Below are 23,777 nucleotides of genomic sequence, written 5' to 3' on the forward strand. Positions count from 1 at the left end.
TATAAGGTAGGCGACTAGTGTGACAGAAGGCACCGAGGAAAAGCAGGCGAGAAGGAAACCATTTAAAATACCGCTGTTGTGCTCCGTAGATGCCCTTAGTGACGAGAGTGTCTCGACCAGTCGCCCTTTTTCTTTTTCCCCTCTCAATCCTCTTTTTCAAAATCCTTCAAGTTTTGCTTCTTAATGATTGCCCGCAGTCTAGTATTGTTTAAACAACGCCACGATTAAAACATTAAAAACAGAAATTTCACTTGCAGAGACTTTGAGATACATTTTCTTGGATTAATGTCACTCTATGATAAATTCACACAACGGGAATCGGCGTCTTTTGCAGAAGCATTTTATTGCTAAAGATTATTGTCTGCTTCTGATCCTAGTTGTGGCTTCCAGCGACGGTCGCCGATTCGGGCCTGCAGTGGCCCTTGCCGCCAGTGGCGAAGCTTTCTTGGGGGTTGTCCAACACGCAGTGGTGTCCTTCCGTGCACGGGTCATTGAAGATCCTGGTGCACTCTTCGTCAGGGCACTGCGGATGGTAGCCAGAAAAAAATCAACCCTGGCGTGAGATACACTCGTCTCGTGAAGCGAAGCACAAGAACAACAGCGTCTAGTTAAAGAGGGCAACGACTGTACATTGAAGTCTATCTTGTCATTTTTCCAGTTCTTACATTCGAATTAAATTTTCACCGTCGAAGAATTGCAACTTAAAATCAGCCGTTTACTTAATCTGTTTTTTCTCTGCCGCACCCGACGAACAAGGTACGGATTTGAAATTGCGGGGTTTAAGGTCACTATTCGTCACTTGGGCGATAAAAAACGTCGCAGTGCAGGGTTCCCGATAAATTCGTACTGATTTATGCTTCTGCACGTGCATTAATCTTCGTATTTTGCCGCTTCCTATACACGGTCGTCATGGGATCGAATTCGCGAAATTGAGATCGGAACCGGACGTAGAAGCCAGTGAGGGAACTGAGATATGAAATATAGTACATAGCAGTACTAAAACTTTCTTCTAGCCTCTACCCGTCCCTCCGCTTATTTTCATAACAATCCGTAAGGTAACTCCACTGTACCATGCAGCAGTCTTTTTTAGAGGTTGCGAGGGAGCCCAGCTAGGACACCCAAGTGGGCAAGTTTCGATACGCAAGAGCACTGCTTTCATGTACTCATGAGCACACTGACTCTCGTGACCGTTTTCGTTTACCGCTCCTTCAAAGTTTCTATGAATCAACAATTGTACAAACTGGCAACTCTTTCTTTTTCTTTGAAATCAGGACCTATTTGTAAAGGTGCCAGTATATGTATTCCCTTCAATGTCTCACGTATCTCACTCTCTAAGACATATCTTACTTCATGACCAAAGAAGGGAGCAAACTACGCATCAATATATATCTTTCTTCTAGCCTACATGCTTGAGCAAGCTGGCACAACGGGACGTATTCATCATTTTTGTGGTGTCCTCCATTCTATGAGCTGACTTTTTTTTATTCATCGACCTCTGTGAATTCTCCCTGCTTACAGCGGTGTAAGTGGCACGCGAGTTAGCGTCGTGCTGTTCTTGGCAGAAGCACGCCTGTGGTGTTACCCAGCTGCAAAAAGCATTCCACATATATAGCCTCATCGCCGTTTTACCTGCAAATAGACGTGATCACGGTTGTTTGCACCAGTTTCATTTTCATACAGACTACATTAACAACTTTACCTACTGAAATGGGTTCATCCGCCATTTATTTGGCTAATCTTGCAGTGCGTGCGAAATCGTTGCTCACCTATTCTACAGTTTCTTCTATTACACAATATTGTGCACAACATAGAAGATTCTATTAGGCCTCCGACAGGACTGCGCACTGAGGCTATTATTTGTTTTGGTTTTTGGGGTTTACGTCCCAAAGCGACTCAGGCTATTAGAGACGCCGTAGTGGAGGACTCCGGAAATTTCGACCACCTGGGTTTCTTTAACGTGCACTGACATCGCACAGCACAAGCACGCCTTGCTTTTCGCCTCAATCGAAAAGCGGTTGCCGAGGCCGGGATTCGATCCCGCGTCCTTGGGAACAGTAGTCGAGCGCCATAACCATTGCGTCACCCTGGCGGGGTAGAGGCTATTATGAAATGTGAATCGACCATGATGTGTCACAGCATCAGAACTCTACATTTTTTAAGTATAAATGTTACTGACTGTGTGCATCGTTATAGAAACTAAGCCATTATCTGCAATATACAAAGCAGTGCTGCGTACCTTGTTACAGAAGTCGCAGCAGCCGCAGTAATCCTTGTGGGTACCGCAGGAGCACTCCACTGCCTGGCACGTGGCCTGGTCGCAAGCGTTTGCGGCACAGATCGGCTGCGACGTTGCCCACACGCTGTAAGGATTCAGACGAATGCGGAGAGAAAACAAGAATTAGTCCATCTAATCTCGGGAATGAATAGTAAAATGCACATAAAAAAGAAGTTCTTTTTCGAAAGGACTTTGATTATATCCCTACTGAAAAACAAAAAGTTCTACGGGGCGATAACCTCATAAAATCTCATTTATTCGCATACAGTCTCATACGGTGCACATCATTATCATAAAATATCGTACATAATTTATGATAACGTACAAGAAACTATGAGAACTTATGCAATTATATGCGACTTGTAGGTGATTTTTTATGTGAATTGAGTGAGATTGTGTGAGAAAATGTCAGGTTATTGCCCCTTACAGTTTTTTCACTAGGGATCTATTGTGATTATTTACAAGCCAGAAAGGAGAGTGAACACAATGTAACATTACGACAGTCATAACTCTGAGCTTGAATAGAAATTTAGAGTATCTGACGATGTGAATAGGGATATTTCATTTACGATTTTTTTTTTATCGTAGTTGAAAGCAAAAACGCTGCATCACAAGAAGACCACGGTCCTTTATGCACAGCTGTAAAATTAGCATTCACTGGCCTATTTTATTTAACACCTATTCTAATAATCACTCACCCGACGACAGCGACGGAGAGGACCACCATGAAAATTACTGCGAGCTTCATCTTTGCACTGAAACAACGACACATGCAGGAGAGTCAGTGCGGAGAATGTCCCGAGGAACGTGAACCGCTACGTTTGCAAAGCTTTTCGTGCGTGAGATCAATTAGTCACTGATCGGAGTCTGTGACCTGGCCAAGCGGAAGAATGAAGTGCTCAGAAATGATAGGAATAATCTTAAACACACCAATTTTCAGATTATTGTCACCTTTCTGCATAGAATATTCTTCATGAAGGCTAAATGAGCTCTGTTTAGTTTTGATTCTTAGCTTACAGCACTGTTTTGTATTGTTACTGATTCTTTCCCGCTAAACCAATAGCCCTGATTAAGAGTGGTATATGTTCATCTCTATCCAGATATGTGCCTCAACCTTTCGAATTGTCCAGGTCCACATTTAAAAGTTGGCGACACACTGCATATACCGTGCATCGTAACGCCGTGATTACTTACACGAAGAACATTATCTCTGTTTTTCTATTGTTTCATTTTTTGCATGAATATTCGAAAGCATATTCTAACTTGGATACAAAAACAACCAAATACCTCATAATTTTTTAATCTGGTTCCTCCTTTCCATATTGCAGTGCCCTGTACGGGTTGAAACGAAATGTAACGCGTGCAGTCACCCATAAAAACGACATCCTAACAGTTAGAAGATGTGTCGATCACCCAGAGCTTGTTTCTTTGTTATTATGCAAGTAAATGTATGGGTAATTCTGTGCAAGTGCGTTCGTGTGTGCCCTTAAAGTGGACTGTTTTGTCAATGTTTTACAAGCTAGTTACGGAAACTCTCTCCTATTCTTTGTTCAATGGCCGTCAAGTATTTACAGCAGTTCCGCACCCTCTTGAACGAACTGTACTTCATTCAGCAAATCCTGATATGTGTTACTCCGGCATCGAAGTGTGTCGGTACGTCAACTATATTTTGCTACTGATTTACTTGCTTCATTACTATGATTCGTTAAACCTCTGCTCATTAGAAAAGACGTCAAACTAAATATCGGTCGTCCATGCAAACCCACTAGCATGTGCTTTCTAGTACAGTTTCTACATAAAAGTAACCGAGCAATGGGGTTAGTTTCTTAACCGGGTTGTGCGAAACTTGTAACAACCATTAGGTCTAATGAAGAGGGCACTTGGCCTCATTTGCAATGCATCTCGGTGTCTACGGGCGTCAGAATGGTACGACTACACGGCTTAGGAGCAAACCTCGCTGCCTGGTTGCATTTGGCTAATAGAATGCATGAGCTGACTGTTTGGGACTTCGACAAAGAAAACCCTCAACTGAATCAACCCCGGTATACACATAATTATAAAGCAGGAAACATATGCGTTATGGGTTGCATATTACGGACATACCTCACCTTTACTGCAGGCGTTCGCACTTGAAGCAGTTCACTCTTGTTTGCAGGTCCTGTGAAAGCTCAGTTCGCAGCTGCCTTTATATACTAGGCACTACAGGGATCGTTTGCAAGAAGGGAGCCTGGATTTATGTTGCTCCTGATAACAGTATGGGGTTACGCTTTTAAACAGCACCAAAATTAAGATTGCGGTTTTTAAAAATAGAAGCTGGTGACTTGCTGCGGCCTCTCGGGTGCATTCTTCAGTGTGCAACCGAAAACTGCTGTATCGCTCGCCGATAAAGAGCTCACAAAACTGCGCTGAAGTGATAAACCTAGAAATCTCCACATACGCGACTTCAGTTGGATCAAATCCAAAGGTCAAAAAAGGAATGAGAAGCAAGGTAAGTTGATAGTCATCACTATCGAACGAATCTGAGCCTAATTGAGCATGCCATTGGATTCGGACCAATCGCACTGCGTAATGCCGAATCTTCTCACTTGTAGAGGATTATTCCTGTAAAGGTCACGTTTTAAAAGATAACGCGTCGCAGTGCGAAGATGTCATTACTGTGTCGCCTAGCTCTGACCTTAAACATGAGCGTCTATGAGGCGTCTACAGAAGAAGAGATAAACGACTCGCAAGCAAGGTTGCAAATTATATGCTGCTGTCCTTTACTTATTTGCTCTCGGATGGGCACTCACTTCATGGACATGCAGCGACAAGAGCTCAGTCTAGAGGGGATCTCGTTACCTCGTTTAGAGCCGCATGCGTTTTTAGAGTGTTGGAACGCTGCGAAAAGACTATGCGCAATTTTCGCGTCTTGCAGGAATTCCTTCACGCAACGAGCTCTAAAAAGCCATGGTGTAAGGCCATGGAGTAATCGCGATATCATGTTGGGGTTCATGATGTGATGCCCACATTTGGCCACTGCTTTAGATAACGGCCCGCTGTGACCCCTGCCACAAGTCAACAAAGAAAACGCGGGGTCGGTCTATCGACATTGGCTAATAATCGAGTTCACGGCTTCCATTCGTCATGATGCATCCTGGAAACTATGGTCTCCAGTAGCAGTAGGAATAGTGTGAGACCACTATGCGCCAAACAGTGCAGGCTGAACATGTCGACGACCTGGACGGCTATTCGACGCAGTCGGCTATTCGACCGATCGAGCCAGGTGTTGGTGGCAGGGAAGGGATAATAGCACGAGTGCTGTGTAGCCGGCAGCAGAGGCTATGGGATGGGCCCTCATAGACGGAGGGATGATTGGGACAGGAGGGGCCGAATCGATAACGATAGATGAAGAGGCGGGAGTGGGTAACAAGCGTATTAATTTACATGGGCCGGAGATGTCGAGCCGCTATCAAGGTGCGTGATAGATAAGAGGGTGAGTAGAGGCTTCGTTGAGATAAAGCTGGAGGTAAACCTTCTCATTTGTCGGCGCAGGAATACTCTCCCAACCATCTCTGAGGGCTTAGGGCAAGGAATAAACGGTGTCCGGTTAAGGGTGTCGCGGGCGAGCTGGCGGGCTAGCTCACTGCCGTCAATTCCTGAATGCACAGGAAAGAAACGAAGAAATACAGCGGAATGTTTTAATGGAGAGAGAGATAGCGTGCGCTTCTGCATGTTGCGGAGAGTGGTTTGCGAGGTCTGACCCTCGAGATAGAGGGAAGGAAAGAAAAGGGCTGGACGGCAGTGCACAATGACGAGACTGTCTCAAGAGAGTGCGTCGAAGGGTGGAAGTATTGAATGCTGGTGTAAGGGCTTGGTGGACTAAGAGATTGGTCCGGTCCAGAACGCAGCTGCAGGTTCCTCTAGCCTACCAATCAATTATATTCCCGATACTTGATTATGCAGTTGCTATTTGGGATCTGTTTACGAAAGCAAACGTGGAATAAAATAGCAAAAAAAAAATACAGAAAAGCAGTTTGTTTTGTTTACAATAATTTTGAACGCACATGAGTGACTATAATCGGTTGCATCGGGCTGGTTTGGTATCAACCGAAAAGAATCGCATCCCTCGTCTCAAATTTTTGTGCCAACTTGTAAACGCTCATTTCAAGATTAACATTCGAGTAAAATCTTTCTCTTCAGGTCACAACACTGGACAGGTACACAATTTCAGAATTAACCTGGTTAGCCCTCGCAATAATTGCTTGAAATATTCCTTTTATTCCTACTATAGTAACGGACCGAAATAGGCTTTTTTAGCTACATGAAGCAGGAAACCAAGAACTGTACATTTGGTGACCTCGAGAATGACAGCGCCAGAGAGGTGGAGGGAGAGGAGGGAACTATGGCTGCTCTGATACGAAAAGTCGTTGAGGAAGAAGCTCGGATTTCTCCGAACCAGGAGAGAGACCTAGCGGAAGTGAGAAAGGCGTCCGTGATGTCTGGGCTACTATGCAGGGTATACCGTACCTTACCCGGACAGCAAGTTGAACACCTGATATCAATGGCATCGAATGCGCACCAAGCAGATCACCTTACGCAACTCCCTTGATTCTATACAATTTCAATCGAAAAGAAATGTTTTGATAATTACCTAAGGAGAGGCGAGGAAGATAGTGGTGTGAATAATATTGAAGTAAAAAGAGGCTGGTTCAGAGGTTTAAACATGAAATATCAAAGACCTGCTGCTATAGCTGCAGTAGCATATAGGTACACCTCTTCATGGCGTCTTATGTAAGCAGCGCATCAGAGGGCATGCACTCTGGGCCCTCGGAAGAGCGTCTCTGTTTGTTTGGAACTATTATAGTGGTACTATTTCTAGAAAACCACGTACGCCTGTCACACCGAAGACTGGGATTTTAACTGCATCATAAGCTGCGCAGCACAAGAAGTGAACGCGAACGCCACTCTTGCGGAGTTCAATGGCCCTTAGTGCCCCTCACCGTGGAGCTCGAAACGGGTACTCAGCACGAGGAGTTTCTCGTCAACGCTGATGTAAGTGTTGAAGGAGTGCGATTTGCAGTTCTGGCGTGGGTTTACACGAAGAAACATGTCCGAGACCAAAAATAAAGAGGGTTTATTCCCCATACTTTTTGCTGAGTTCCTTAATGTATGCACGTAGGCAGTACAATGCATGACGAGAATTACACCATTACGGAAGACTCTACAACTTAAAAAACACCACATGCTTGAGAAACACAGGCTGTCGCTCTGAAAAGAAAAAAAAAATGACTGAAAAGGACCACAAAGTCTGAAAGGGAGTTACATGTTACATCCTTAACCTTCGCAGGCAAGAGGAAACCTACAACCTACTAAAGCATGGCGAGGCCAGTGCGCAAGCGATTTTAATTTAAACGCTATTTAAATTTAATACAACACAAATACATTTTATTGAAGCATTCCTGTATTATGGCTACCAAGCACTAGGGTAGACATAAATTCAGCGTGCTTGTTGCTTAGTTTAAATAAAGCTCTTTTAATCAGCATGGTCTTCATATTTAGTGACGCGGTTAGCTTCTTGCAAAGAATTTGCTGATATTTCTGATTGTGGCTAGCACCATGAGAGTTTGCGCCGTGGACAATAACGTTACGTCACCTGCACAAGTTGTGTATTTAGAGCCGTTACCTATCCTAACGATATCACCGATGTAGACATTGAAGGATTGGTTCGAGGCTTCCGTGCGGTACAGTTGAATATATGGATTTTATTAGACGAAAGGAAAGGTGAATTAGTATTTTCTGCTGGTGGCATTTTTAGTATACTTTCAAGAGTTTAGGATCCTACTATGGAGGCCTGAACGTTCTACTTTTCATACATAATATTATAATTACACCAATCAAAGGCTTTTTGCAGTTCAGCAGAGATGCCAAATGTAAAGCGTTTATTTCGAATAGACTACAAAATGTTTTGTCTGAGTCAGTAAAGGCAACTTCGTTTATTTGCTTTTCATTAAACGTTAAACTGCATTAGTCAAAATGCATTATTGCGTGATTAAAATCTGTGGAGTGGTCGAGTTTATTGATATTTCCATTTTTAGGACTCCTGCTCCAACACAATCAACGAAAGGCAGGCTGAGCTGTCTGTCGTAATGGTGGTGAACACATGTAGATGTTGAAGAAGTGTCCACGAGTGATAGCAATCTAGACAAAGGGGTGCTACTTGAATTATCAATCTTTCTTCATTTAACTGTTCACATGCAAGCTAAGGAAATGAGATGAGCACCAAGTTAAAACTCAACACTGAATTCGACACTGCTGGCGTTAATGCAGATTATGTTTTCTGAAGTTCAGTTCAGTTTTGTCTGGCAGCCCTTCTTAGGAGTCGTATTACGCGCTGTAGTCAATTCGAGCAGTGAGGACTAGTAAATGAGCTCGCTGCTTCAATATAAGAAAACATTTCACTTAAGAAGAATTACCCCTTTTATTGGAAAACAAAGCTGTGCAGAGTTGTTGGTAGTGGAAGGAGTGGTCACAAATATACGAGCTTACATGGCGATGCACTAGAAGTACAGCACAAAAATACCAAATGTAACCTAATATAACCAAGCAAAACATAATGAAAATTACCAAAGCATTATACGAAAAGGAGCAAATATAACGTCAAAGGGCAAAGAAAAGAAAAGAACGAACAGATCTCTCCGATTTACATGCACATCAAACTCCATCTATTTATTTGCCTTATGTCGAAGGTTAGGTCGTGCTCCTAGTGCGTTAAAAAATCGAAGTATTTTGCTGCGTCGCTCGGGACAGCAAGACACCCAAGAACAATATTCAGTTCCGTCTACATTTTCTCAATAACAAACTCTCCTCAAAAGCATTGGCATGAAAAGCGGTGTAGTTCCATGAGTAGTTTTTTTTCTTTCAAGTGCTGTCAGCAAAACAAAATAGTGGGACACTTAAGGGTATGACGCGTTAGCGTAGGCTACCAGCCCACATATAAAGTACCACTTTAAACAAACGTATAAATGTGCCTGCGTGGCATAGGAATAACGTTAATATAAGCGTTTTGGCAGGCTGATTCTAATATCACCCTGATATATGAAAGGAGAGGCCCGAGTTGGCAGTAATTTCAGTGAACCCTACGTCTAGTTAGATATCGGCCATGTCAGCTGCCAGATACCGCCTGCCATCTCCATGGTCGTTATATGTCGCTCACAGCGCCGTCGCCGCCGCGCCCGATTTTCTTTTGAACGGGACCTTTGATGCTATCGGATTAATAATGCTGCAATCTTGCAAGCAAGGTTCAAGTCAGCTTGTTATCCCTTTCAAAAGCTCTCATGAAGAATTCGTCAATTTTCTTTGCACCTAACATTCTCTAGCACTGAAGTTTGAAAGCCAGAGAAACAAAGCTGAAAAAACATGTTCATCCACATTTTAGAACAGAAAATATTACAACCTAAGCAATCGAAGAAAAAAAAATAATAGGCAAAGTGTGCAGGTCGGATGTGAAAACGATATTTGATGGGCTGGGCCAATTCTTCTGAGTGTGGCACAGGCACAGAGCAGGGATTGCACCTTTTCTGACGTCACTGTGCGCATGGCCTTCAAGAGGTAAGCGCCACTTAGGCACTCTTCGGCTGACACTTTCCAATCGAGTCTGCGAAGGTCGCGTGCGAGTCTTCCAGCACGCAGTCGTAATCGGAGCCGCAATCCGCGCCTGCCCATGGGTTGCAGTACTCATCAAGACACTGCAAGAGAGGTGTGTAAACAAGAGATGTATTAAGAGATCCATTACAATTTGGCATCTAGCCAAGTGCAGCCATACGTGAATAGAAATCAAAACCATTCAGATTCCACAAAATTCATGTATTTGAACTAACATTCGTCCTGGTCCGGAGATCAAACCCTGCACCGCAAGAATGAGGCAGTTGCTCTACCAAAATACCTCATAAGGTTGTTTATGGTATAGAAGGTCAGAGTAAGGTGGACTAAGATGTTTCTGTGGAGGCTGTGCAGCTTTTGTTTGCAGCCGTATGACTGCACCAGGCATGATGCTAGTTAGTAATTACATATCTAGAAAATTAAAAACCTCTCCCGTTACAAATCTACTGCCCCTTGGGGATTCCCCTAAATATTTCACTGACTCATTTCCCAGTACGAGTTATTCATCAACTCAACTGCCAGGAATATGCTAGCAATCTAGGATAGCTCAGTTAGTAGGGCGGCTACGGGGCAATAACCTCATGAAATCTCATCTAATCGCATAGATTCTCGTATGGTGCACATCATTATCATAAAATATACATAATTTATGATAACGTTCAAGAGACTATGCGACCTTATGGAATTATATGCGACCTGTACGTGATTTCTCATGTGAATTGAGTGAGACTGTGTGAGAAAATGTGAGGTTATTGCCTCATACAATTTTTTCAGTAGGTGCAGTGATGCGGTTCGGCCAAATTCAGTCCCCAGGCCAAAAATATTTTTTTTTTTTTTAAGTTTCGGTGGATTAAGATGTATAGCGCCCCTTTATAGCCAAATGGCTGAACTCGAGTTGTGCTACAATGTAATCACTTCTTAAGTACAAAACAATGCCTCCTAGTGATATTCCTCTAAACATTTGGCTGCGCACCAGAGGTGTATAGAATATTTTCTTACGCATTGATGTTGCACTTTCCGTGTTTTCTTTTTCTTTTCGACTCAAGCCGGTAGTGCCCCCTGCTTCCTGCTTCTCGCATTTGAATGATAGCAGTTTTTAAAGCTTCTGCAGAATAAGGGTGGTAGTCCGCCAGCTGAAGCAGCCCTCACGGCAGCTGTTGACAGAGGAGGACTTTTATATCCATCTGACCAGCTGAATGCACTAGTGACGTCACTAGAAAACACATTCACCCACTGCTTCAGTGTGAAGCAAGTAAGAAGCGACAGCCTAATTGACTTGGCATCTTTTCTCCAGCTTACAAAGTTGAATCTTGTAGGCTGCCCAGAACACAAAACAGCACTCACAAACAGAATCATCAAGTTTTATGTGCTCACAAGGCTTCATTTCTACGTGAAATCTCAGAACGCAAAGCGGGACGAAACGCGGGAGCAAATGAAGGTGTTAAAACTTCGACGAGTGCTCTGAAGTGTGCCTTCTAAGCTTTCCATGTTTTATTTAACGACTTTTATAGTTTCAGTTGTAATGTACATGTGCAGTATGTTTCTGTGATACATGATGTTCCTGACAATGGTCTAAGCTATTTTTCAACGAGTCACTTTTTTTTTTCTGTTACGTGCAGTAAGTCTATGTGAAACATGATATCCTTACCCTCTAAGCTTTCTATTTTTTAACGATCGAGTCACTTTTATAGTTTCCCATTTGTGAAGTATGCCTCCGTGATAAGTTCCTGAACGTAGTGTGTAATAAAAGTCATATTCACATGCTGGTTTGCTTGCGCAGGACTGCTTATTTCTGTGGCGCTCCTTTATTGAGAGTTGCGAGATCGTGTGAGACTCGCAAGATTACTCTCTATAGTGAGCGCTTTCACGAGCTAAAAGCGTACGCAGACTGATGATCACTGTAGGCTGTAAAGTCTTCACCTCAGTTTCAGACCAATCTGCGCGGGTACATCCAGCGTGAACGCGAAAAAAAAAATCCAGCTTTCTGTACGCGCGACGAACCCGGCGCAGCCAGCCTTTCCTGCGCGCAGCGCGCTCGCCGCATCGCACTACGGACAGCAGCGCCACCTACGCATAGCATGAAATGGAAGCGCGGCGCTCGCCTCCCGGTCGCGTCACCTTACTCCACCATAACAGTATTTACGCATTGGCTAATCAATAGCCAAAAGCCGTAAGCAAATTGAAAAAGGTCGTAGGCCAATCCAGAAGTTCATAATTCAATCCCGTAGCCACATAACGAGCAAATGATGAATCCAATGGTTAAACTAAAGTGCAATAAAAATATAATCATACTAACAGATAATAATAACAATAACAAGTATAATAGAATGTAAATATTAAAAATATAAAAAACTAAAGTTTTTCGATTTGATGCACCTAAGCAGTCTAAGTGCCCCTAGAAACTTCTTTATATTCTCACAGGGTGTGCACGGGATCCCTTAGTAGTACGCTGCCGTACAAGGAAGCATGTTCGAGCTCTGGCAAGAGTTGTCGTGCAGACTGAAAAGGCATTTTTCCTTTTTCGAGAGGCATCGCACACAAGTTTAACGTGTTGTTTAAGGTTAACGGTTACGTGGGTTGGAGATCGCACCTTCGCAGCTTAGCTGCTAATCCGCTATTTCTCTGGTCGCGAGACATGCTAGTTTCTTCAGCGTATATACCTCTCTGTCCCATTTAAATGTTGTGAAGCTCTGGAAAAGATAAGGAAGGTTAATGGAATTTCTCAAGTTTACGGGTAGCACAGTAGGGTGATTCGCAGGTGGGCATTGCGCCGAGCAAATTAAGCAATCTATTGTTTTATTAGGATACTTCAGCAGCACAACAAAAAAAGCGATGTAATGTTTGTTGTAAAGGTGGGACGAGTGCTTCCATACACAGTTATTGTTTATATATTTACACTGAGCCACTTCTAGGGGCTGTTACAGTAATAGGCAAGACCGAATTAACTCAAATCAATACGGAAAAACAAGAAACGGGCAAAGGAACTTCACACTAAAAGAATTACGCTTCGGCCATACAACAGATCAGCATTTAGAGCGTCGGTATGACAATATATATCGCTCAATAGGAAAGTATACAACAGTTGCATCTTGCCTATACTCATCTTGGGGCTGAAACGTGGAGGCTAACCAAGAGGGTTTTACTTAAGTTGAGGGCAACGCAGAAGGCTATGGAAAGAAAACTGGTAAGGATAACGTTAAGAGACAGGAAACGTGCAGAGTGGGTCAGAGAAATAATTCAAATCACTGACATTCTGTTGGAAATCAAGAAGAAGAAATGGGCATGGGCAGGACATGTAGCGAGAAGAAAGGATAACCGATGGTCGCTTAGGGCAACACACTGGATTCTAAGAGAAGGAAAGCGTAGCAAGGGGCGGCAGAAAGTTAGGCGGGCGGATGAGGTTAAGAAGTTAGCAGGGGTCAAGTGGATGCAGCTAGCACAGAACCGGGTTAATTGGAGAAATATGGGAGAAGCCTTCGCCCTGCAGTGGGTATAGTCAGGCTGATGATGATGATGATGAGGAGGAGGAGGAAGAATTGTTATGTATGAAGTGAAAAAAAAATCTGCAATCTCCAAACTACACACGGCAAAGATTCAAATGTAAACAATTCATTGAAAAAGGAAAGCAAGGGGGGTATTTTACGATAACAATCAAACTTTTTAAATAGTTTTTATCTTAGACATAAATAAATCACATAAATTGATAATAAACAAATAACAAGTAATATTAAACGCATCTAGGCAAAAATTTATCGGCATTACCAGGATAAATGCTTCTGTTCGACGAAGACAAGCGCTCCGTCTCAGTACACGTGCAATAAGACTGGGTCAAGTACATGGGCTGGTTAACGAAGGTCTAAATCTAATGTTAATAAATGGCAGCTTGAACATTAAGCTGCGTTTTCTATACCTAACAGTGGAAAGCGTGTGTCTTGAGGAAGCTCCCACGCAGATTCTTGCAAAAACACTAAAGTTATGCATTTGTTCCATAGTTGGATATACCTCAAGTACAAAGCTATACACAGGCCACTAAAGAACAGGCTTACCATCATCGCAGTCGACCATTTTCAGGAGGCCATAGTTAATTCGATTCAGTCTTGCTTATTTGTGTGCATCTGCCGCTTCAAGCGATATCACGCTTCTGGGACCAAAGAAACGAACTACTACGTACCGAGAATCGGTCGACGCTGACGGCTTGAAAGCCTCATTGGGAGCGTTTTCGGCTTTGTTATTCGGTTTTAATGGTCCCTTAGGGGTTTTCTATTTGGATGTGACACCATTATGTTTTCATTGCATTCAATGAGATGAAATGATAAGGTTTGGGGCATTAATGATGCTGCGTATTTATTTTTATGGAGGTTATAAACACTTACAGGTAGTCGTGGAAGCACCATTTGTATGTATTAACTAAGTCAAGCCAATGAGCATTCGGCAGTGAAAGTCGGTTATTTATATTGATAGGCCGGAGGTTTATTAGTAAAATGCGGTAAACATCAAGCGTACGTAAATGATTACCTGTAAGGTACCAGAGGAAACAATTTTTACAAGATATATTGACACAATGGTACATTAATAGGTCAATTACTATATATCACAATCGACTTTTTTTAAAAACGTGGTTAAATATTTGCAAATGATGAACATGTATACGTAACAGTTGTATGTGAGAAAAGACGCATAAATTACAATGCTGGACGTTTACTTGCTATCGAAATAACATAGATCAATATACGACAAAAACTGAAGCATTTTTCCAAGGAACAAATGCAAAGAAGAATAGATAAAACTGGCTTCAGTTCAGTTCATGCGGTACCTGTTGTTTACTTCGAAAACCTTTTTCAGTATTTCAGACTTTAAAAAGAAGGCACATTCGAACGCTCACGTAGATGAAAGATTTTAGTTAGCCTGCATCCTTTGTGCACACATATTAAGAGTACTTGTGTCCCATCCGTCAGAATATGGCATCGTCATAAGCTTCGTATCAAAATTTAAAGCTTTGGAAACCTTCGAAAGGAATACTGTGACAGAGTTTCAAAGGTAATTTCCGACCTTGGCCACGAACGTATTGTAGATAAAACGGAAATAACTTTAATAAGAGCATCATTATGTAAGGGCTACAAATGTTCACATTTTCCAAAGTGTGCGCCATTCTGCAAATTCAGTAATATGTGTTATCGCGGACAAGTTCTAAGTTTAGTTCATAAAACCTCGACCACAGTTTCTCAAGCATAAATACGGAGTACTTATTATAAAACACAAGACCACCTCACCGTCAGAGCTCCGCCGTTTCTTCAAGTGCTTTGTATGGTAGCCTGATAGACAGTTCGTGCTGTGCACAAGCTCTTATAAATGCGATGCAGAGCACTTGTGTACTGGAGCGAACAGGAAGAAGAGCGACAGCGCTTTACATATTTTCCTTTTCTGAGAGGAAAGGGGAGGGAGGGGGGGGGGTTGATATCAGTTAACGAGAAATTTCCTTTTTGTGTTCGCTAAATGTGAATTCCATTATGCGGAACAGGCGCAGACTTTGTCACAACACTTTTTTTCGAGCTACAGTTGAGTACATGGTTAACACGTGCGGTTGTCCTAAACGCCATGTCTGACTAGATGCTTGCGATATGGATGATGGCAAGAGGTGTCAGTCCGTGCCGCGTCAAGCATCGTTGCAGCGTCCTTGCAGCTTGTTATACGCTCAGAAATTTCTCTAATATATGATAATGTTTCCTAAGATCCCGGATGACCGAATTTGGTGCAGTTAATTGATGAAATGCTCTACCACCAAAATACGCACATTAATTTTGACCGTTTATTCGTTCGTTTGACAGTCTGAAATGCAAAATATATCAACGATGTGAATATTATTTGTTTCGTAATTTCTTCAACGTGTAAAATTAGTGTAAAGGAAGGATACTTAGCCCCACCTGCGTGCATAAATGTGAAAGATCGCTCCAGCGTTGCCCGCTTCCCCCCGTTTGCTCCTGTGGCACGCGCCAGCCAGTACGATGTTTTGACTAGAATTTTTTTCTGAGCAGTGCCGTACAGGTTCAAGTACTGAACCACAGTCAAGCTCATCTGGACTGATTCTGCTCTGCGGCTCCTAAGCCACTGCGATTTGACAAATCCTTTAGTGGCTTCTATTTCTGTGTATAGCATGGAAGAAGTACAATTTTATAACCTTCTGTCGGACCCAGAAAGTTTATGCGCTTCGCTGAATGTTTAGTTCGTCTCGTCAATAAACTTCTCTTGTAGCTTTTCGTGACGCTGTATCATTGGCCGCTTCACTGGCTCAAAAACTGCTAGTGTCACGTGACAAATCCAAGCCGGATTTGGAGCGAGCAGCGGGGCATGACGGGATGCCCGGTCTTTATTGCTCGCGTTACGACCCACTATACCATCACCCACTTTGTGCGCAATTGCCACCCTTTTTACTTACGTCGTCACGTCCTGTCACGTGACTTTTTTGTGCAACTATATACGGTGAGAGGCTTTGGTTTGCAGGACACAGTAAAGGCTTTCGCCTTATTAATAATATTTTGTATTCTTCAATTCTATTGAGCACTTTAATTTAATTTAATTTAATTGAGTTCTTCTACTGCTTCATGAGGACTGCTGATATGATAAACGTATCCAAGTCCAGGTATTTTGGACATCGCCATTAATACGAAGGCAATTGTAGAATATTGCAAGACACTGATATGGACATATTGATGGGAATATATAATCTGCCAATGCATGGCTGAATTGTTATCTTAAAGTGCGTCCTCTGCAATCAGCCAGTACTTAGGACTGCCATATAACACCTGTCAGGTGTGTTCCTGAAAATAAATTGCAAAAAACTAAAGTGCCCTGAGGGGGGATATGCAGGTATATTGATTTTTATGGCGTAATCATAAGATATTGAAAATAATTGTGTTCATAAGCAACTTTGTATTAAATAATACGCTAATCTAGAATTACTGAGAACGGCAAATTGTTTCGCGTTTTTATCTTTCTCCTGTGAGTACTTCGGTAGTCTATAGACATCCACAATACAGGTTGACGCAAGTTGTCTTACATCAGCGTCTTAGATCACAACATTTGGATTGCAGCAGGCCAAACGATTAACCTGAAGGCATTTTATTGCTCCTACAAAACACCTTTCAGGTCTTATTTGTATTCTTCTGAGCAGGCATAACATGCCATTTTGAATTTGGCACACACACACACACACACACACACACACACACACACACACACACACACACACACACACACACACACACACACACACACACACACACACACACACACACACACACACACACACACACACACACACACACACACACACACACACACACACACACACACACACACACACACACACACGCACACGCACACGCAGACACGCAGACACACACACACACAGACACAGACACAGACACAGACACAGACACACAAACACATGCACACACAGACACAGACACAGACACACAAACACACACGCACACACAGACACACAAACACACACACGCACACACAGACACACAAACACACACACAAAGACACACACACGCACACACACACTGCCTCTCTCTCCCTTTTTCTCTCTCTCTTAAACATACACACACTGTCTCTCTCTCTCCCTTTTTCTCTCTCTCTGAAACACACACACACACTGTCTCTCTCTCTTCCTTTTTCTCTCTCTCTGAAACACACACACACACTGTCTCTCTCTCCCTCTTTTTTTCTCTCTGAAGCGCCCGAGGATTGTGAAGAAATGCACACGTGACGCGCATTTGGTGAATTTAACGTAGAAGACGTGCTAAAAGCCCACCTAAGCTGCCCTATTTCAAAAACAAGTTTTCACAACAATAACTTCTCTCTATATAATATTTTCTTCAGGCACACCGTGCATAACTGTGGGCTGCACCAGAACACTGTCTGGAGTAGAAGGCGTAATATCCACAAACATAAACTCAGTAATAAGGTGCTAAATATTAAAAATTACGGCTTAACAGTTCCAAAGCAGGGATGCAAAATGAGGAGGAAAAACATATTTTAGGAGAATATTTCTGCTTTTCACGGTAGTTCTGATCTGCTTGTGGCTGCATTTTTCTGGATGGCTTCTTTTTCTAAGCATGAGCACTTAAATATATCTAAAATGTGCCTACATACATACATAAACATGAGCCGCAACAACTCTTGCAGGCAAATACATCTGAAAGTCTCAAATCGGTAGAGTCGTTGTGTGAAGACATCAGGACTGGGCTGATGCGGCATACTTAACCAAATCAGAAGGAATAATTTTTGTTATGTGTAATTTAATACACACACCCTTGACGCCCAGAGTGGCACATTTTCGACACAAGAAAATAGACATTCTAGTCCCTTCCGTCATGAGAATGGCTAACTGTTAATGACATATGTTACTTCTTTCCAGTGCTTCATGGAGAAAAGCACAGTTTTCCTCTAGGAAAACTGTGCTCGAATATATAACACCAATCCAGTATTACCAGTTGCAACTTCGCGATAATAACTCCTATAATCTAACCAACCGAACCACAACAATTAGTGATCGCTAATTTCTGAGCCTTTTTGTGAGCGCTGAAATTAACAAGAAATTGTTTAATAACTTTCTAACCTAGGCCCCAGATGATTTCCTGCATTGTCATCTGTTTCATCGGACGTATTGTTTACTTGTCTGATGCTGTGCAGTCGCTCTGGTTGTTAATGAAAGCCATTCTTGCGCCTGATTTACGGTGAAGTCACCACAGCAGATATTTCAGCGATTTCAGCATATTCAGAAGATAAGTATGTATGTTGAAAGTCATCCCCTGTGTGAATTTCCGCTTCCGTGTTGTTAGAGATATGCCACGCCGCAGCAGGCTCATTCATCTTAGGGAATTGTATATTATTAGATAAATACAATAAGTAGTGCTGCGCGAGAAACGGCCGCTGTTTAAACCCTTGAGGTACGGCGTATTCCTCAGTTCAATCACCAATCTATATCGTTTTACAGAAGAAGAGGTGTTCAAGACATCATACGCCATCCTCTCAACCTCTATCCACGGCGATTTTTCATTTCTTTCACATAGTTGGTTTTGTCAATTTCATAGCAAGTTCTGAACGCAGTAGTGACCACACTGTCCAGTCGAAGACAAAACATACGCGCATCTAAAATTTTCAAAAACCTTGATTATACCCGTCTAAGGCTCACAACGGCTTCCATGGGGTAAGATTGTGTGTGGAAGGTGACTTTCTATAATGCATGCTCATCAGAGAATGGTACCCGTGGCGTTGCTAGTCCCGGCGGCATTCGTGTCGAAAAATGGAATGAATCGTTCATAACAAGCAACAAACATAGTGATGAACACCGTGCCAAAAACAGTGACTCTTAGACATTTTTGTTCGTATATGCTCAGAATTAACATCTGATGTGGAAGGAAAGCCAGAAATTCCCACACTGTCAAGTAAGGGGTCGGAAGCAAAAGCACTGCGTCGGCAGATAGAGTTTGGTTGCTCCGACTGGTTTTAAAGAGACAAGAATTGAAATTTATAAAGCTTTACAAGGATGCAATTTTCTTTACGAGCAAAGTGCTATGAAGTTTGGTGTTTTGTTTATTGCACGTTGCAGATAACATGCTACAAAACACTTGAATGTAGAAGGAGGTCCCAGAATCAGAGGTTGTGTACAGCGTATCAAATGAAGATAATGACGTAGAAGTTGTTCTTTTTGCCGAAATCGAACTACTTACATAAAATAGGGCCAAATTCGTGGTGTCCCAAAATCATAGTATACTTGAATTTTCAAACGACTTTGATGCTAATTAATTTTAGCGTTTTTAAGTTTTAATATAGTTTTATTAGCTCACATGAATAATGGATATTCTGATAGGTAAATATCGCAGCATTTATTCTTTTTTTTTTTCGAATTTCTTCGTAATACAACCTTCAATTAAATGACAAAACTATAAATTAGAGCACAAGAAGCTACTTTTATAGAGTATTCCATTTCTCAGTCAATAAAAAAGTGAGGCGCAATTTAGTTCCAAGTATTTATACAATATTTAAAGCGCCAATGCGGCAAAATATCTGCAAACACCTGTCGTTAGGTCGTCGCGAAGACATGCCTCACTGTTACAGTGACATCATGCATCATTGACGGGGCCGTACTACACCAATGCGACTCTGCAGAACCGGAAAACAGCCCGTTAAGAACGGCCGGTTTGAAATGTTTCACTTTAAGTTTCTGTTGAATTTCTGAATTTCTGAACACTCAGCATGAGTATTTTCGTCCAAAAAATATTCCTTAAATGTTATAAGATCCCGTGTTCATGCTTGTTCTGCATGTGTCTCGGTGCTTCCGTTCTTGTTTCTTTCTTTAAGGCGAGGGTTTGGAACGTAATTGTGATGACCGACAAGAAATCGATCTGCGCGTTGCACCTGCTGTACCTCGCTTAACGCTGCATGACTTTTTTGTCATGAACACCGAGGTACCAGGATCTGGCAGTCAGGAGAACTACTTTCTCTGGCCACCAGGCAGACATCTCCTGTTGCCATTAATATATATATATATATATATATATATATATATATATATATATATATATATATATATATATATATATATATATATATATATATATATATATATATATATATATATATATATATATATATATATATATATATATATATATACTTTCTCTGGTGCATCCCTTCGATGATTCGACGAGTAAAAGCTCTATGTACTGGTGCTCGTCGCTGTGAAGTGCCGTTTGCCCATTCATTTCCTTCCTTTTCTCTAAATGTCTTTTAGAGTGAATAATACTGGTACGTGTTATTGATTCATATTATTTGTTTGTTTTCTTTTCACTGTTTAGAAATCTTTCGTTATTATTCTTTCCGGGTAAGCAAGGGTTTAGCCTCTTGTGTCTGTGTATGCGTTATCATGATCAGTAGGGGTACCAAAATTAATACGTGACGCATTCAGTCCAAGCCACCCTTTGCCACCGCTTTCGCTACGCAGAAAAATTTCTCGCTTATGCCTATTTCACAAAATCTATTACCACAATCCTGTCCTTAAGAGCCGGCTACTAACTACCCCCACATATGTTTCAGGTCGCATTGATCATCTTCACAAAGTAGGTGTTCCGTCATGTCGTACTAAACAGGCCTCTTATTCTTTTGTTCCAAACACTTCTGTCAGTTGGAACCACCTTCCTAGGCACATTGCTGATATTACGGATCCAAATTCTTTTAAGACTGCCGCATGTAATCTATATTTATAGATGGTAGTCAATTGTTTTTGTTCGTTTTCGGTGACATTGTTGACTGTCGGAAATGTTTTTGTTTTTATCTTAACTGCTTTTCCGCTTTTTTTTTTTCCGCCAATCCTCTTTTCTTTTATCAATTTTCGCCGTGTTATTGTTTCTCCTATGTTGTTTTATGCTGCACTGTACCCTGTACCAATGTATCTTTCCCACTCCCCTCTTTAATGCCTTCGGGCCCTGAGGGTATATGAATAAATAAAATAAATAAACAATGCTTGCGTGCGCTGTGTGATAGCTCCAGAAGGTAATTTAGTCCCGGCTGGTTGACGCCCGTGGCCTCATTCTGCTCTTTAGTATGGAAGTTTTTGTCTCTCGGGCGGTCGTGTCCGGCGCTGAATCATCTAAGCGGTAATTGCGCTACGGTGTTTTCTCCCCATGGACGCGGCGCACTGCGGCTCTAAAAGAATGCTAATATGATTTTTCTTAGTTTTCACAAAAACCGCAATGACATGCGTGAACTGATACGCTGGATATGCTTGAAAACGCTGTGTTCCAAGTTAGTGGCATGTTTTTCGCACGAACATTGCCTGACATTACAATATAACGCTTCAGGTATAAAATATCTGTGTTGGTCGGAAGTCCTTGACCGTTCGCGGATGTAAAAGAGCTAGACGAAAATGTTCTAGGCTCTGCATGGGCAGCGTTATTTTTTTTTCACGCGAGCCTAGTTTAGAAGACAGTAAAAACATATTTCAGCAAAGTGACTCATGAAATTCTACAACCGTCATAAAAAAAAAAAAATTATTTTATTTGGCTACTACACTGAATCTACACTATACCTACACTGAATCTACACTATACCTACACTGAACCTACAATATACCTACACTGAAAGTATCCCGCCTCACTGGTGCTGCTGAGACCGAAAATGATGCAGTTTGTCACCATATATACCTTCGAGCAGGCCCTGTCAGGGCTAGGCATCTTCTTTACCAGGGTGATATCTGACCCCATTCAGTGGCCCAGTGCTTGTATGCGATGCTGGTCGGCGGGGAGCCCTGTAGCGCGTTTTTCTGACTGCGCGAAGACCGCGGCCTCTCGAAGAAGAAAACAAAGACAGCGACTGGCTGTGGCGCCTGGAACAAGGGCTGGCTTTTCGGTTCTTCTGGCTGACTGTTCTTCGCTCCTGAGGTCTAAGGAGAAATACCTTCACTCAGTAATAAATGCACTCTGCGCAAAAGTTCTACGCGAAATATACTGGTTTCGTTGCGTCGAGAAGCTGTCGCTGCACGCCAGTGGAGCGTCCAAGGAAAGGGAAAGCCGTACAGGAGACAACATTTAGGAGGCTCCAGTGCGGAGGCCATTCATTCATTCATTCATTCATTCATTCATTCATTCATTCATTCATTCATTCATTCATTCATTCATTCATTCATTCATTCATTCATTCATTCGGTCTCCATAATCTTTATTCATAATAGATGCAGTGGAACTCTGACCAGATATGTATTGCTGAATGCCGCGTTCTGGCGCGAACTGCGCATATATTTCAAAGATGAGTCGAAAAACGCACCAGAGAGATAATAAACACTCTTGTGGAGTGTATATTGCCACATGTATTGTGAAACTGGTGTGACCCCTCATGAGAATACGAAGAGCCCGAAGTGCGCTGGTGATCGCAGGAAGCCTAACAGGCGGTTGTGACGGGTATTCTGTCAGCGGGGGGGGGAGGGGGGGGGGGGGGAGTCCGTTGCGCAACCGATTCGAATGAACGGCCTTGTATGCGGCGGCTTGTCCGAAGGCCGATGGGCGTGGTGACCTCTTTACTACGCAGGTCGTTTCCTGTCGGGCAAAGGACATACATTGTGGGGTTGTTATATGGGGATAAATACGTTTTCCTCGCTTAATCGCTGCTGACTATCCAAACCACCGACCCCATCCCGTGGTCGTGCGCGCTAGCGAGCGCACGCCGACCACGGCGGGCTGTGCTCTTGGTAACAAAAGAACATCACGTGCTGACAACAGGCATTTATTCCTGCAATAACAGCAACACCTGCTAGCAATAAAACACGGTGATAAATCTAGGTCATCCGACTCACCAGAAAGGTTACGGGCGAATGTTATCCCACGCAAGGGCACGGGATAAACGCCGAGGCCGAACAGGACGAGCAGGCGGGAAAATTCCCGCTAGGATGCGTCCGCTCGCGTCTAGTTGCCGATGCCTCTCTGGCTTTTCCCGCGTGCGCAGGGAAGAGGTCTGTGGTGGTGCTCATGCTGCCTTCTTCATCATTTTACCAGCGCTGCGACAGGAGACAAGGAGCAAGTAGAGACGACAGGACAAGCGCTACTAACAGCTGAAACTTTATTGAAACATTCATGGTTAATATACTCTAATATGACCATCGGAAGCGCATGCGCTACCACGAAATAAAAAAAGTGATGAAGATGAAGCAACTAGCTCAAATTTCTGTGTTCATGCTGCCGCGAAGCTGGCGCCATTTCTCGATAGTAAATGTCAACTACCGACGCTGACGCCAGCTCGTGATAGCTAGAGTAACTACCACGTGGGAAAGCCGACTTGAAAGGGAACGATGAGAGATCGTTCATCA

The 23,777-nt window shown here is 42.7% G+C and overlaps 1 protein-coding gene across 2 annotated transcripts; it reads right to left on the reverse strand.

Annotated features, from left to right (window-relative positions):
* Positions 1–324: 324 nt before the first annotated feature.
* On the reverse strand, positions 325–4,519 carry LOC146189573 (8.6 kDa transglutaminase substrate-like). 2 transcript variants are annotated; one of them, XM_084603293.1, is made up of 4 exons: positions 4,384–4,519; positions 2,974–3,030; positions 2,237–2,360; positions 325–523 (listed from the first exon to the last, which is right to left on the reverse strand). In XM_084603293.1, the coding sequence occupies exons 2-4, from the start codon at positions 3,021–3,023 to the stop codon at positions 374–376; spliced, it is 324 nt and encodes a 107-aa protein (XP_084459419.1). In that variant the 5' UTR covers positions 3,024–3,030; positions 4,384–4,519; the 3' UTR covers positions 325–373. The 2 variants fall into 2 exon arrangements, with proteins under 2 accessions (XP_084459419.1, XP_084459420.1); XM_084603294.1 differs by having other exon boundaries at positions 4,379–4,468.
* Positions 4,520–23,777: the final 19,258 nt, after the last annotated feature.

Source organism: Amblyomma maculatum, chromosome 5, assembly GCF_055883805.1.
Source record: "Amblyomma maculatum isolate TAMU_Amacu chromosome 5, ASM5588380v1, whole genome shotgun sequence".
Taxonomy (NCBI): domain Eukaryota; kingdom Metazoa; phylum Arthropoda; class Arachnida; order Ixodida; family Ixodidae; genus Amblyomma; species Amblyomma maculatum.